Source organism: Bufo bufo, chromosome 9 (assembly GCF_905171765.1).
Source record: "Bufo bufo chromosome 9, aBufBuf1.1, whole genome shotgun sequence".
NCBI lineage: Eukaryota > Metazoa > Chordata > Amphibia > Anura > Bufonidae > Bufo > Bufo bufo.
In genome coordinates, this window is record NC_053397.1 from 212,157,910 (window position 1) to 212,172,340 (window position 14,431).

The following is a 14,431-nucleotide window of genomic DNA, read 5'->3' on the forward strand; positions in this document are numbered from 1 at the left end:
ATATAAATCACTGCACAAGCCCTTTAAGTTATATTCACTGCAAAAAAAGTGCAATTCCACAGTTTTAATTTTACCTACTGTATATGTACAGTATATGAGAGGATCTACCTTAATAAAGTCTGTAGGGAAGGTTTGCTGCACATTCCCTTCCATGTTCATCTGAATGAAGAATCCTCGAGAGTTGCTGAAACTGGTCCGTAACGGTAAACTGTACTTCTCAGAGACCTTTGATATCATCCCTGCAGTGCAGATAAAACCGTACACTACTACAACTAGTGCTGCAAACAAGTGTGTAACTAACTGACATCAATCATTTCCCATAGGAATAACATAATTAGCAGAGATTATGGGATATGAAGTAGAATTAGTGAATGATATAAAAATGTATTGAAAGCTGATCTACAGGTGAAGCCGGACACGATACACAATGGCTCATATTTATTAAGAATTGTGACAATTCTACCCTATGTTCATGCCAGATCAATATGTATGATACATTTTGTGCAGTTTAACATAGTAAGAACTTAAAATCACGTGCATATGCTCCACACTGATTTTAGGACAAGAAAGGTGCATGATGATCACACGGCTCAAATATAAGGGTAAAGGCGGGCTATTGTGCTTCGGCATTTGCCAAAACCTGGACTGACTCCAAAAAGAACAGAAGTTCTTTTCTGCTTAGGATCCTCTACTGATCTGGCAAAAAAAATGCAAGCAAAAAAACGACACCAAAACTGTGCCTGGCGTGAACAAGGTCTGAGATAATCTGCTACAGCAAAGAGACAAGGGTAATGTGAATTTCCTTTGGTGATCTGGAGATTCTGCCAGCCGATTATGGACAGCTGCATGCAAGCAACGGTATACATGCTATAATAGAAGCCATGTGACTGCTATGATAGCAAGACCCTGTGCAGAACTACACTCCCCAGAGGACGGGCATAGTTATACAGGAGTGGGAGAATTGACTGAAATGTCATGGAATGAGAGAGAAGGTGGACACAATGGGGGAGATTTATCACACCGGTGTAAAGGAAAATGGCTTAGTTGCCCATAGCAACTACTCAGATTCTATATTTTCCAAATGCACAACTCAGTTTTCATTTACACCAGTTTTGATGAATGTCTCCTCATTTGGGCAATTCTAATCTTTGCAGTGTTGCCCTTTGCCTTTTGTGTACATCACTGTCTGCAAAGGGAAATGCAAATGAATGGATGGATATATGGATGACATACGTTAAGGCCGTTTATTCAATTCACTAATATTTTACGTACAATAGACATATAGTTTCTGATTTGCAGCTATTTGGAGTAAATATGATTGAACGTTTCATCCTATTATTACTAGTCTGTCTGCTTTTAGCTTTAAAGGGAACCTGTCATCAACTTTATGCTGCCCATACTAACAGCAGCATGAAGTAGAGACAGGCGAGTTGATTTCAGCCGTCTGTCATTTATAAGTAAAAAGTAAGCGGTTGCCGAGAACCAACATCACAATCATTGCAGACCGGGCCTGGAAAAGAGTCACGGCCTCCTGAGAAGAGTCCTGGTTATTGATGAATTCCTGCTCTCCTGCTGATTACTGATCGTCTTCTACCGAGTTTTCTCCCTTTCTCTCTAGGAGAGAACTGCCAATCATCAGCAGATGGGTGAGATCAGGAGATTATGAATAACCAGGACTCTTTTCAGGTAGATCTGACTCTTTACCAGGCCTGGGCTGCAATGATTATGATGCTGGTTCTCATCAACCACTTACTATTAGCTCATGAGTGACACATCGCTGACATCAGCATTTCGGTCACTATTTTATGCTGCCCTCAGTGAGGTCAGCATAAAGTTGATGACAGGTTCCCTTTAACACAGACCTGAATAAAACCGGACTTTATTAGTGTAATATCACAATATATTATAACATTACTAACAGAAATAAGTCAGGTCTCTGAATTAAGAAAAGTATGCAGATAAATAAGGGGAAGTAAGAGGAAAGTGTTTTCTGGCTGCGGTCAATACCAGAAATGTCGTCTACAATTTCTGCATAAGTCCTTCTGGCAATATCGAGGAACTCATTTATATTGGGCTTTACCGCGTAACACTTCTGAGTCCTCATGTTGAGGCATCCTCTGGTGTATCTCGTATCATCGTTAATAACGGTTTTAATTTTTTCAAGTATGATGTTGAACCTGAAAACAATAAGCAAGCACATAATGAATTCCAATGTTTCCCTTTTGGAGAAAAATTGGCAACTGGTCTGGTGACCATTGCAAAAAAGCAGTAATAGCATTATTCTCGTCTGTACACAGTGATGTCTGGAATAGGAAAAACTGAACACATTAGGAGTCACTTACCAACAATATAATTAGGGCTCTTTTGGCTTCATTTATTAAGACCGGTGTTTTAGACACCGCTCTAAATACCCCTGCGCTGGCGCTTGATGCGCCTAAGTTATGTAGAGGCGCCAGCCTCTGCATCCACCGCTTGCGCCTAACAGTCTTTAATCTACACCAGCTCCCTTGCTGGCGTAGATTGAGATAATTTTCTATTCCTGTTCTGTCTGAATACAGCGAAATGTTGCAGTGTTCTGATGATCACTGATAATGTTACCAGCCCAGGTTCTGCCATCTCGCCTCACGCGAGGGATTGGGATGGGATTGGCAGTTTGCCGCGGGGCACGGGAGCGCTATTCAGTCTTATAGGCCTCAGGCCGCTATGCCTGAAGCATATGAGGCAGTAGAATAGTGCAGGCGGTCCCAATGACATCATTACGACCACCTCCACCGGGAAGCGGCAACTCAGACCACAGGCAGGAGGAAACCTGTGGTCTGCATCGCAGATGGACACAAGTGAGTACAATGTTTTTTTGTTTTTATATATCTATGTATTGTGCTACTGGGGGAAATACTGGGTGGTGGGGGGAGAGCGCATTATATATGGGGGATTTATACTAGAGAGGGAGAGCATTATATATGAGGGCATTATACCAGAGGGGGACAGCATTATATATCGGAGCATTATACCAGAGGGGGACAGCATTATATATCGAAGCATTATACTAGAGGGGGATAGCATTATATATGAGGGCATTAAACTAGAGGGGGATAGCACTATATATGGGGGATTTACACTAGAGAGGGAGAGCATTATATATGAGGGCATTAAACTAGAGGGGGAGAGCATTATATATGAGGGCATTATACCAGAAGGGGACAGCATTATATATGGGGGCATTATACCAGAGGGGGACAGCTTTATATATCGGAGCATTATACCAGAGGGGGACAGCTTTATATATCGGAGCATTATACCAGAGGGGGACAGCTTTATATATCAGAGCATTATACCAGAGGGGGACAGCTTTATATATCAGAGCATTATACCAGAGGGGGACAGCTTTATATATCGGAGCATTATACCAGAGGGGGACAGCATTATATATCAGAGCATTATACCAGAGGGGGACAGCATTATATATCGGAGCATTATACTAGAGGGGAATAGCATTATATATGGGGGCATTATACCAGAGGGGGACAGCATTATACAAACCGGATTCCAAAAAAGTTGGGACACTATACAAATCGTGAATAAAAACTGAATGCAATGATGTGGAGGTGCCAACTTCTAATATTTTTTTCAGAATATAACATAAATCACGGAACAAAAGTTTAAACTGAGAAAATGTACCATTTTAAGGGGAAAATATGTTGAATCAGAATTTCATGGTGTCAACAAATCCCCAAAAAGTTGGGACAAGGCCATTTTCACCACTGTGTGGCATCTCCCCTTCTTCTTACAACACTCAGCAGACGTCTGGGGACCGAGGAGACCAGTTTCTCAAGTTTAGAAATAGGAATGCCCTCCCATTCTTGTCTAATACAGGCCTCTAACTGTTCAATCGTCTTGGGCCTTCTTTGTTGCACCTTCCTCTTTATGATGCGCCAAATGTTCTCTATAGGTGAAAGATCTGGACTGCAGACTGGCCATTTCAGTACCCGGATCCTTCTCCTACGCAGCCATGATGTTGTGATTGATGCAGAATGTGGTCTGGCATTATCTTGTTGAAAAATGCAGGGTCTTCCCTGAAAGAGATGACGTCTGGATGGGAGCATATGTTGTTCTAGAACCTGAATATATTTTTCTGCATTGATGGTGCCTTTCCAGACATGCAAGCTGCCCATGCCACACGCACTCATGCAACCCCATACCATCAGAGATGCAGGCTTCTGAACTGAGCGTTGATAACAACTTGGGTTGTCCTTGTCCTCTTTGGTCCGGATGACATGGCGTCCCAGATTTCCAAAAAGAACTTTGAATCGTGACTCGTCTGACCACAGAACAGTCTTCCATTTTGCCACACTCCATTTTAAATGATCCCTGGCCCAGTGAAAACGCCTGAGCTTGTGGATCTTGCTTAGAAATGGCTTCTTCTTTGCACTGTAGAGTTTCAGCCGGCAACGGCGGATGGCACGGTGGATTGTGTTCACTGACAATGGTTTCTGGAAGTATTCCTGAGCCCATTCTGTGATTTCCTTTACAGTAGCATTCCTGTTTGTGGTGCAGTGTCATTTAAGGGCCCGGAGATCACGGGCATCCAGTATGGTTTTACGGCCTTGACCCTTACGCACAGAGATTGTTCCAGATTCTCTGAATCTTCGGATGATGTTATGCACAGTTGATGATGATAGATTTTTCGCTGGGTAACACCTTTTTGATATTGCTCCACTATCTTTCTGCGCAACATTGTGGGAATTGGTGATCCTCTACCCATCTTGGCTTCTGAGAGACACTGCCACTCTGAGAAGCTCTTTTTATACCCAATCATGTTACCAATTGACCTAATTAGTGTTAATTGGTCTAACAGCTCTTCGTTATGCTCAAATTTACTTTTTCCAGCCTCTTATTGCTACTTGTCCCAACTTTTTTTGGATTTGTTGACACCGTGAAAATTGGAATCAACGTATTTTTCCTTTAAAATGATGCATTTACTCGGATTAAACGTTTGATCTGTCATCTACGTTCTATTACAAATAAAATATTGACATTTGCCATCTCCACATCATTGCATTCAGTTTTTATTCACAATTTATTTAGTGTCCCAACTTTTTTGGAATCCGGTTTGTATATGAAGGCATTATACTAGAGGGGGATAGCATTATATATGAGGGCATTATACTAGAGGGGGATAGCATTATATATGAGGGCATTATACTAGAGGGGGAGAGCATTATATAAGGGCATTATACTAGAGGGGGACAGCATTATACTACAGGGGGAGAGCATTATATACATGGAGGTCGTATACTATAGGGGGATAGCATTATATATACAGGGGCATTACACTACGGGGGAGAGTATTATAGAAACAGAGGAATTATACAACAGTGGGGAGTATTTTATATATAAATATATATATATATATAGGAATTATACTACAGGGAGCGTTTTATATATACACAGGAGCTTTATACTACAGAGGGAGAGCATTATATATACTAATGCTGCAGGGGGCATTATACTATGGGAGCACTATTGGGGGGGGGGGGCATTATATATACTACCACTACAAAAGGGCATTATACTTTGGGAGGGGGGATGAGAACAGCGTTATACATGTTAGCACTACAAGGGAGCATTATACTACAGAGGACATTATGTGGGGCATTGTACTACAGGGGTGGGGGGAGAGCATTATAAACATAATACAGGAGGCACTACAATACAGGCTGGACCACTACAGGGGGCATTATACAAATGGGCACTACAGTGGAGGCGCAATTATAAGTACTGGCACTGCAGGGGGCATTATAATACAGGGTACACTACAGGGGGTCATTATAACCACAGGCGGAACTGCATCAGGACTTTATATATACTGGAGTCACTATGAGGGGTGTCTTATAGAGGAGGCCTTGTTACGGCTGGGGGCACTATAGGGGGGCCGTAATAACCTATGGGGGCATTATAAATATTGGGGGTACTGTGGGGGCATTATTATTGGGAACAATATGGAGGGCATTGCTATTAAAGCAGTTGCAAGAGCACGTACTGTAGGGGGCTCTATTACTATTGAGGGCACTCTATGAGCTATTTGGAGGGAACTACCTGTTTAGCACTATTATTTCTGCAGTATAGTGATTGTGGGCCATGGGAAGCACAGCTGGCACAGTATTGAGGGTAGCAGCAGGATGACAAGGTGTCAAACTCTGCAGAGATGAGACACGGTTGGAAGAAGTTAACATGGCGGTCTGATCTCCGAATGGAGAAGATGAGGAAAGAGAACTGCTAGATCAGAGGAGACAGCACTTAGTGTAATAGGTATGTGGTGTTAGGTATGTGTTTAGCAGCGACGTATGTAATGTCCATCCAATTATGTCTTTAAGGCCTCATACACACGATTTTCGGTCTGCATCTGATCCGCATTTTTTGCTGATCGAATGCGGACCCATTAATTTCTAAATCCGTGTGCTGTCCACATCTGGACAAGAATAGGCATTTCTACAAGGGGACTCGTGAAAAGTGCGGGATGCAGACAGACCACATCCATATTTTGTGGATCCATGATCTGTGGGCAGCAAACCATGTACAGGAGGCCTAACAGTACGGCTGGGGAGGGGGAGCCATTAAAATTTTCGCCTCAGGCAGCGGGAAGGGTAGAAACGGTCCTAAATGCTACAGATCTTGGTATTACTGTAATCTCCACTTACCTGGGATCATCTATTGATGAATAATATGCTTGGAGTAAGGGTGTTTTGCATTTTTGCAGTACAGCCTATGACATAAAAATAAAATTACTGTACATCTAGAAATCAATGCTGAATACATGAGGGGCTACATTAGTTTAACTCATGAACTGGAAACCAAACGTGTCAGCAACAAACTTCTGGTTGAAAATCATTAATCCCAGTTCTCCACATAGACAGTGACACAAACCATTCATTGCATTCACTTTACATAGCTGTAAGCCTAACGCTCATTTGGCCGACAGCTATTTCTCTCGACACCCCATACACATGCACGAGGGGAATAAGCGGCTGACCGACACCTATGTCGTTGGCTTATCTGTTGGGACACAAAAAAGATTGGGAATGTTAAAGTCCAACATGGCCGATTCTTCTTTTTCTTAACATTTGCCATTGAAATAAGTTGAGACACCTCCAGACACGTAAGATGATTGGCCTGCTGATATTGACAGGTGGAGGACTGCCAGGAGCCCCTCCCCATACACGAGTATCTCATAGAAAACCTTGATCTAATGTGTGTGACCAGATCACATTTTTGTGCATTTTACTGTTAAAGACAGTAAGGAATCACCTTTAAAGGCTCCACAAGTTCAAGGGTATGTTTGAGCGAAATCAGATAGGTTATCTTAGTATCAGCAGCTTTTTCCTGTAAAGACACATTAAAGGTATAGAACTGAATTATATAAATATGAAATAACTAGGCTACTGCCGTCAGAGCGATTAGTGTCCATCATACAACAGATCCAGCTATGAGCTGAGGGTTCAATTAAAAATAGAAACTACGACACAAGTGTGAACAGAGCCTAAGAAGAGTTGATCAAAATATGCGCGTAATGCAGACATTGCAAATATTGCTGAAATCTGCTTTCCTCTCTAAAATATGTCATCATTTTAAGATTGCTGGAGTCAGACCTGTGGGACCCCGATTGAACATAAGAATGAAGGGCTGCAGTGCCGTGGCCTCGTCATTGTCTTTGCCTGCACTGCAGTGCCCCGGCCAGCTGCTGTTCAGAAAATGGCAGTTTAGCCTTATACAAGTGACATGGGGCTGGCTGCAGCTTCCTGCACAGCTGGGTGATCGGGAGCACCACGGTGCAGGTAACATTTAGAAGGGGACACAGTGCTGCAGACCTTTTATTCCCATGATCAATGGGGTCCCAGAGGTCAGAGCCCCTCCAATCAAAAAAGTGATGGCTAATCCTAGTGATATGCCATCACTTCATAAGATGACAAAACTCCTTTAGAATGTGTTCACATATACGGTAAGTTTTTTAGAGAAAAAAAAAACACCACTAAAACCCCCCCATAAAACCACATGCATGGAAGAAACACCAGAGCGAATTTATGCGTAAAGGGGCCATTGAAGCGGTATTTGTGTGTTTCAGCACGCTCTGCCAGTTCACAAGTTCCTTTACATTTAGTAAAGTTCCTTAAGTGTTAAGTGATGGATGGATCTTGACAATTCTACTGCATGAAATTAAAGGCTTACTGGAAAATGTGTATACATGGCTATCCATTCAGAAAGGAAGTGAGCATACAAGTGTTCTCTCAGATGTCTCAACCAGCAGGAAAAACTACTTGAGAGACACAAAGTACCTCTGCAGATGCTGACACCTTATAATTGTCCTTTAATTGGTAGGTAGTAGTACAACTAACCCTAAGGCCCCTTGCAGACGAGCGTTCCTCCCGTCCGCATCGCAGCACCAGGCCTGACCTCCCATCGCAGCATTATGCCAGTGTTATCCAGTACATTCCAGAACTGTAAGGGTTACATAGCATCATAAATCAATATAATGCTGTGTGACCCCCAGCAGCAATGGGAGTTCGGTCCGGGTGCTGCGATGCGGACTCGCTGTGGGAGGAACGCTCGTCTGCAAGGGGCCCGATAATTAGGGCATTGTAATAAAAGGCAATGTAGTATTGTAAGACAATGGAGAGACAAAGAGGATGCAAAACAGAAGACTCACTGATATGCCATAAGTAACTTAGGCCATACATGAGATCTCTTCCAGTCCTCCCATGCAAATGCATGCTCGGCCAAGTATGCATAGTGAATGGGGAGAGGGGAGAAAGCCACTGCCAGACGCCTGTGGAAGCAGCTTATTTCTCTATGAACAAACGGATCAGGCATTCGAAATCCAACATGCCCGCCCATTATCTCCCTCGATATGAGCCCTCGAGAGGACCTCATACAGATTAGATGGTTGGCCGAAATTGGCAGGTTCAGCCAACATAGATCTAATGTGTAAGGCCAGCTTTACAAGAGATTATCCCAGTGTAAACCTCTCACATTTACTCAATGGAGAAATGACTGAAGTGGGATATGTCCCCCTTTAAGTGGCCGCCCACAGCGATAAAATATTTAGGAGTTATGATACCAGCCAATCCTGCCCATCTGTTTCCCCTAAACTACTCACCACTAATAGCAAAAATCCAAGTGTTTCTAAATAAACCCTTGACACCCAGGATTTTCTGGATAGGTAGGAAAAATGTTATAACCACATATATTTTGCCCCAACTGCTATATCTGTTATGCTCCCTTCCAATAGCGATACCTAGAGCCTTTCTGGATAAAGTAAGGTAAATTATGGGTAAATTTTAATGGGCTAATAAGAAAGCTAGGCTACCTTACTCCCTGCTCACCAGAAAGAAGAAGCATGGAGGGATCTCATTACCTGACATGTATGCGTATGTACAGGCTATTCATTTAGAGAGATGGTTAGCTTTAGCTAGACCGAAAGAGTCTCCCCTGCATGTGCGTATGGAAAGAAAATACTGTATTAGGGAAACAATGTGTACATTTGCTATGGCACAAACCCCCTTCATCAGGTCCACTGGGACTCATAAGTGTTATTACCAAGGGCACTATTAAGGAGTGCCAGAAGTCACCTGCACTAAATCTTAGTAGAGGTGATTTGTCTCCGGTTACGCCTCTTGATGTATTACCTTATGCTCTCTCTGACAAGGTGATGGAGACTAACCCAGTTTAGGACTCAGTGTCTGAGATCAGAATAGGAGATCTATTGAAGTTAACCTCTACCGCTGATTTCTATGAATCTCTCAGAAGTGAACCACCGAGAGTTGGTTCGGATATACAGAAATGGGATTTTGGAAGTTACATGCAGGAAGTTTCAGTCATCTAAACACCTGCCGAGGGTTGACCCCTCTTGGTTGGAGACCATGGTCCTACTGCCAAAATTACCATCTAAGGGCCTATCACTGATATACCGACAGATCTTAGAAAAAAGAGGGGATACGGCTCCTTCCTACCTGGGAGAATGGGAAAGAGAATCAGCTTAGACGACTCAAGTAGATCCTTCATTATGACACACTCACATGGATTCTCTAGATGTGTCAAGGTGCAGGAGAACTCACTTTAAACCCTCACTAGATGGTATCGTACACCTGAATTTCTATACAAAATTCACATCAGCAATTCGAGTGAATGTTGGAGATGTCTGGAGGGACTAGGTAGCCTTTCCCACATATGGTGGTATTGTCCGAAAATTAGGCAGTTTTGGGAATTAGTAGAAGGCATCATGAATAAGATCTGCCCAGGACACTTGTCACTTACTGCCCCCTTAGTTTTGCTATGGAAACCAGAAGGCAAATTTATTCCCCATAAAAATAACTTACAGACACATATGATTACGGCGGCCAAATTACTCATTCCGACACTGTGGAGAAATCCTGATCCGCCTAGTATATCCACGTGGTACGAGAAGATGAACCACATATGTAGAATGGAGGAATTAGCGAGTTGGGAGAATCATAATAGGCAAAGTTTTCTAAATACTTGGAGACCATGGCTGTCACATATTGAAGCTCAACAATGAAAGATTAGTACAATCTAGATGAATGTACTGGGGTTCTCCTTCTTCCCCTCCCTTCTGGGGGGAGGACGGGGTAGGTGAGTTGTGAGATCTCCTAGTAGGATAATAAGGGAGGAATTCATTGATGGGCCATATCACATATTCCTATAAGTATTAGTCCGAGTGGAAGGAATGTGAGACTAAGCTAAAATAAAATGCAGCTTTCTGGTCTTAAGCTACAAGTAGTAGCCACAATTGGAGTGAACTTAATCGACTTTTTGTTTTATGTTCTATGACTCAGTGTTCTATGTTTCCTTATTTGAGAAGCGATTTTCACTGCACAACTTTTGAATTAACAAATGTATGTAAATCGTATAACTCACAATGCATGAAAAGTTAGGTTGGAAGACCATTTGCTTAAATATGATATAGGTTATATTTGTGACTTGCGATGCAATGCTTTATTGACCAGTTGTACTGGTATGGCCTTTTTTCAAAAGAACTAAAGTATTTGTAATTATATGATTTATCTTGTTGATAACATAATAAAAAGAGAATTATTTTAAAAAAATGACTGAAGTGAACACAAACAATCTCCAAATGTGCAGAAAATCTGTGACATGACTGAATGGATGATATGTAAGAAGCGTGATTTATGTTGATACTTTCATAAACAAAGAAAATATTGGGAAAATTAAAGCAAAAGCTCCACAGTGACAGCTGGAAGTTGTGGTAAATTGACGTCACATGCATTTCTCGTGCATGGCATTGGGGGACACAGCACCATGGGTATATGTCCAACTACCACTAGGAGGCACTAGACACAAAAAGTGTTGGCTCCTCCCCGTTGGGCTATACCCTATCCACAGGCACAAGGCATTCAGTTTTTGTCTAGTGTCCGTAGGAGGCAGACCTGTCCTGCTTTTTTTGCAGGTCCTGCTGTTTATTTTTTATTTTATTTTTTATTCCTTTTTTCTCTCTTCTGCAGGTCTCGGTGATCTCCACCGTTATACCTGCTGCAGGCTGGGGCTCCATTGTGTTCCACTTTAGTTGCCCCCCCCTGCGGGCGCGTACTTCTGCTTCTGTACCATCGCCGGTCACCCAGTCCCCACAGACTGCATCCGCAGTGGCTTGCCGGCATTCCCACGGTTCCCGTGTTGAGTCTGCCGAAGGGGTGACCCTGCGGCGCCCGAAGACATCAGATGGTGAGTATAGTGAGTACCTGTGTCCCTGCCCCAGGGTTAGGTTCCCTCCTGTGGCCAGGGGGCTGGGATCCACCTTAGCTGGGGGTCCTGGGAAGCTTCCATCCTTTCTCTTCCCCCTTGGTTGGTTTTTTTCTCTCCTCCCTGGCCACACAGTCCTCTCCTGGGCCTTCCCCGCTACTTTAGTCCCCGGCTTTTGCAGGGACTAGGCCTCATCTTCCATGGCCCGTTCCCGGCTCCCAGGTGCTCTGTTTGCCCTGTTCCGCCCACCCCCAGGCGTCGCTCCCCCCCCCCCCCCCACCTAGTTTTGTGGGTCCGGAGGCCCCTCGGTCGGCCGCGATTCGCCCCGCCCCCCTCGCTCCATTCCCGGCCGCCTCATAAATCGAGGCCCTGGCTTTTGGGCCTGCTAGGCCGCGATCTTCCCGGCCACTCCTCCTTGCTTCCCGGGCTTTTCTGACCCCGCCCGGCCCTCGGGAGGGGCTATCTCCTCCACCCTTTACTGGTCTAACGTGGGTTATCCAGTGGATAGATCCCCAGTTTAAAAGAACTGCAGAACCCCTTTAGTCATTGTCCTTTGTTTTTGTCTCTCAATTGCTTCATTTCTTCTGCAGCCTCTATAGCTGCTGCAGCACCTCTTTGGGGAACATGGCATCCGGGTCCAGATATGACAGCCTCTGCTGGCTGCTCTATGAGGGTCTCCTCGGATCGCCACGTGTTTTCACGTGCGTCCGCTGTCTACGAAGGCTGCCATGCGGTCGGCCTGTCCCTGCTTGTGTGCAGTACCTCTTCCCAGACCCCATTGTGTCCCCTGACCAAATCCTTTTGTGTAGGTCCCTTCTGAATGGTCTCCCTTTGTATTTCTCAAAGTGCTGGGCCCTATGGTGCAATCTGTGGCCCATACAGTTTCTGTATTACTGGGTGCTTTCTGCCCCCATGTTCTAATCTGTGCTGCGGATGTTGGTTTCACCCTTTTGGTTCTTCCATACATCTCCACTCCGTTACTGTCGTGCTCAATGGTCTCCTTGTACTTCTCAGGGCACTGTCTACAACAGGCCATCCTGGTTCTGCATGTGCATGGTTACCATACCTGGCAGGGGTGGGCCAGCCCAACCCCCACCTTGTCGGTCTAGTGCTACTTATTGTAGCTCCCGTATATGGCTGATCTGTCCTGATCCGGCGGGTGGTCCACATACAACCACGCTCCCTACACCATGGCCAGGTGGTCGTTGGCCTTTGTGCTAGGGTTGCTCTTGCCATCTCTATAAGGTACTACGGTATGCTGCGCTTCGCGTTACCCCATGTTATAGAGGAGTACTCGCGTGGTTTCCTATTACAGAGTGGCCCATTCCTGGTGGAGTACAGGGATCTCCTCTGGATCTTCTACCTTGTTGGGGCACGTAGCTGGTCAGCATCGGCCGCTGCAGCAGTTTTCGGTTATCGCTGGATGTCCTCCGCCACATGGAGTCCTTCTGGGGTCATCGGCATTTTTCGTCGCTGGACGTCCTCCCTGACGGGTCAGGGACAGGACCACTGAGCGCCACACACCTGCCTGGCAGGTAAATTTTCAGCTGATTGCTCTGACATCGGACAGGGTCCCGTAGTTCCTTCTGGGTCCAGGTGTTCTCGGTATTCCCTTATATTCTCTGCTTAGTTGTACTACATGACAGAGGGGCAGTCCCCTTGGACCTTGCCGTCGTTTGCACCTGTCAGGTACTTTCTCCCCCCTGGGAGTTTTCAGTACGCCGGTCGCAGCTGGTTTCTACTTTTCTGTGTAGTCTCACCCGGCTTTTTCATGGCGACTTCTGCATTCCTTATGCATATGGATGTCTGTCAATTTAGTGGTACATCCCGAGCTGCTGTACTTGCCCTCTCTGGGACAATGTATACAGTTTGCTAGTCACTGTTCTTGGAATGGCTAGTTGTCCATGGCCAATGTCCCTTCCCCTATGGTAGTTTCATTTCTCCTTTCCTGGATATTCTGGCTTGCGTTGTCTTCTGGTGGTTCAGCTCCTGGTTCCTTGTGAGCCCATTCCGGGTACTCCTTTCTGAAGTCCCTGTCCCCGTTCATTTGACCACTCAGGTTCTGCATGACAATCGTTTTTTTGGGGGGGTCGGGGCCTGGGTTGATTGTTCCCTTTATGGGTTCCAATAGACTTGTGGTCTTCTTGGGATTCGTATCTCTTTTCCCATCCTCCCACGTCAAGTACCTGGTATTGAGTGGTTTAGCGCTACGGTTTGCAATTCCGCCGTATGGTCTCCTTCGGGAGGGACCTCCTCCTGTTGTAGAACCTTTCCTCCTTAGGCTGTTGGAGTACTCTCCTTCTACTTCCATGTCTTTCAGTCCAGTGTGTCCTGCTGAGATTTCCTGGGCCTGTATCTGGTTCCTTTTTTCCCTGATGCTTCACATGCCCAGAGTTTCCTCTGGTCTTACGCTTCACAGTGATATCTTGTTTTTAGAGGCTCGAGCCTCGTCTCCTGTTTTTGGGACGCAGGTCTTACTCTTTTTTCCTGGCTTTTACCTACAACCCCCTCCTTCTCCAAGGGTTGGCGGTTTCCTCTAGCAGCCTTGGGTTTTCGCCTTTTAAATAGGGCGCTTAACTTCATCACCTGCCTTGCGGTGAGGGGAGACCTGCTCCCTTCACATGTGAGCCTTGCTATTGCTTCACTCACTTGTTTGGCTTCC

The 14,431-nt window shown here is 44.8% G+C and overlaps 1 protein-coding gene across 1 annotated transcript in view; it reads right to left on the bottom strand.

Moving 5' to 3' along the window:
• Positions 1–14,431, bottom strand: part of MSH4 (mutS homolog 4) — a 56,386-nt gene that overhangs the window by 15,891 nt on the left and 26,064 nt on the right. The window contains exons 9-12 of the mRNA XM_040408823.1: positions 7,306–7,380; positions 6,699–6,763; positions 2,008–2,177; positions 109–239 (exon numbers count right to left, since the gene is read on the bottom strand). Coding sequence (XP_040264757.1) covers positions 109–239; positions 2,008–2,177; positions 6,699–6,763; positions 7,306–7,380 — 441 coding nt within the window. The remainder of the gene's footprint in view (positions 1–108; positions 240–2,007; positions 2,178–6,698; positions 6,764–7,305; positions 7,381–14,431) is intronic.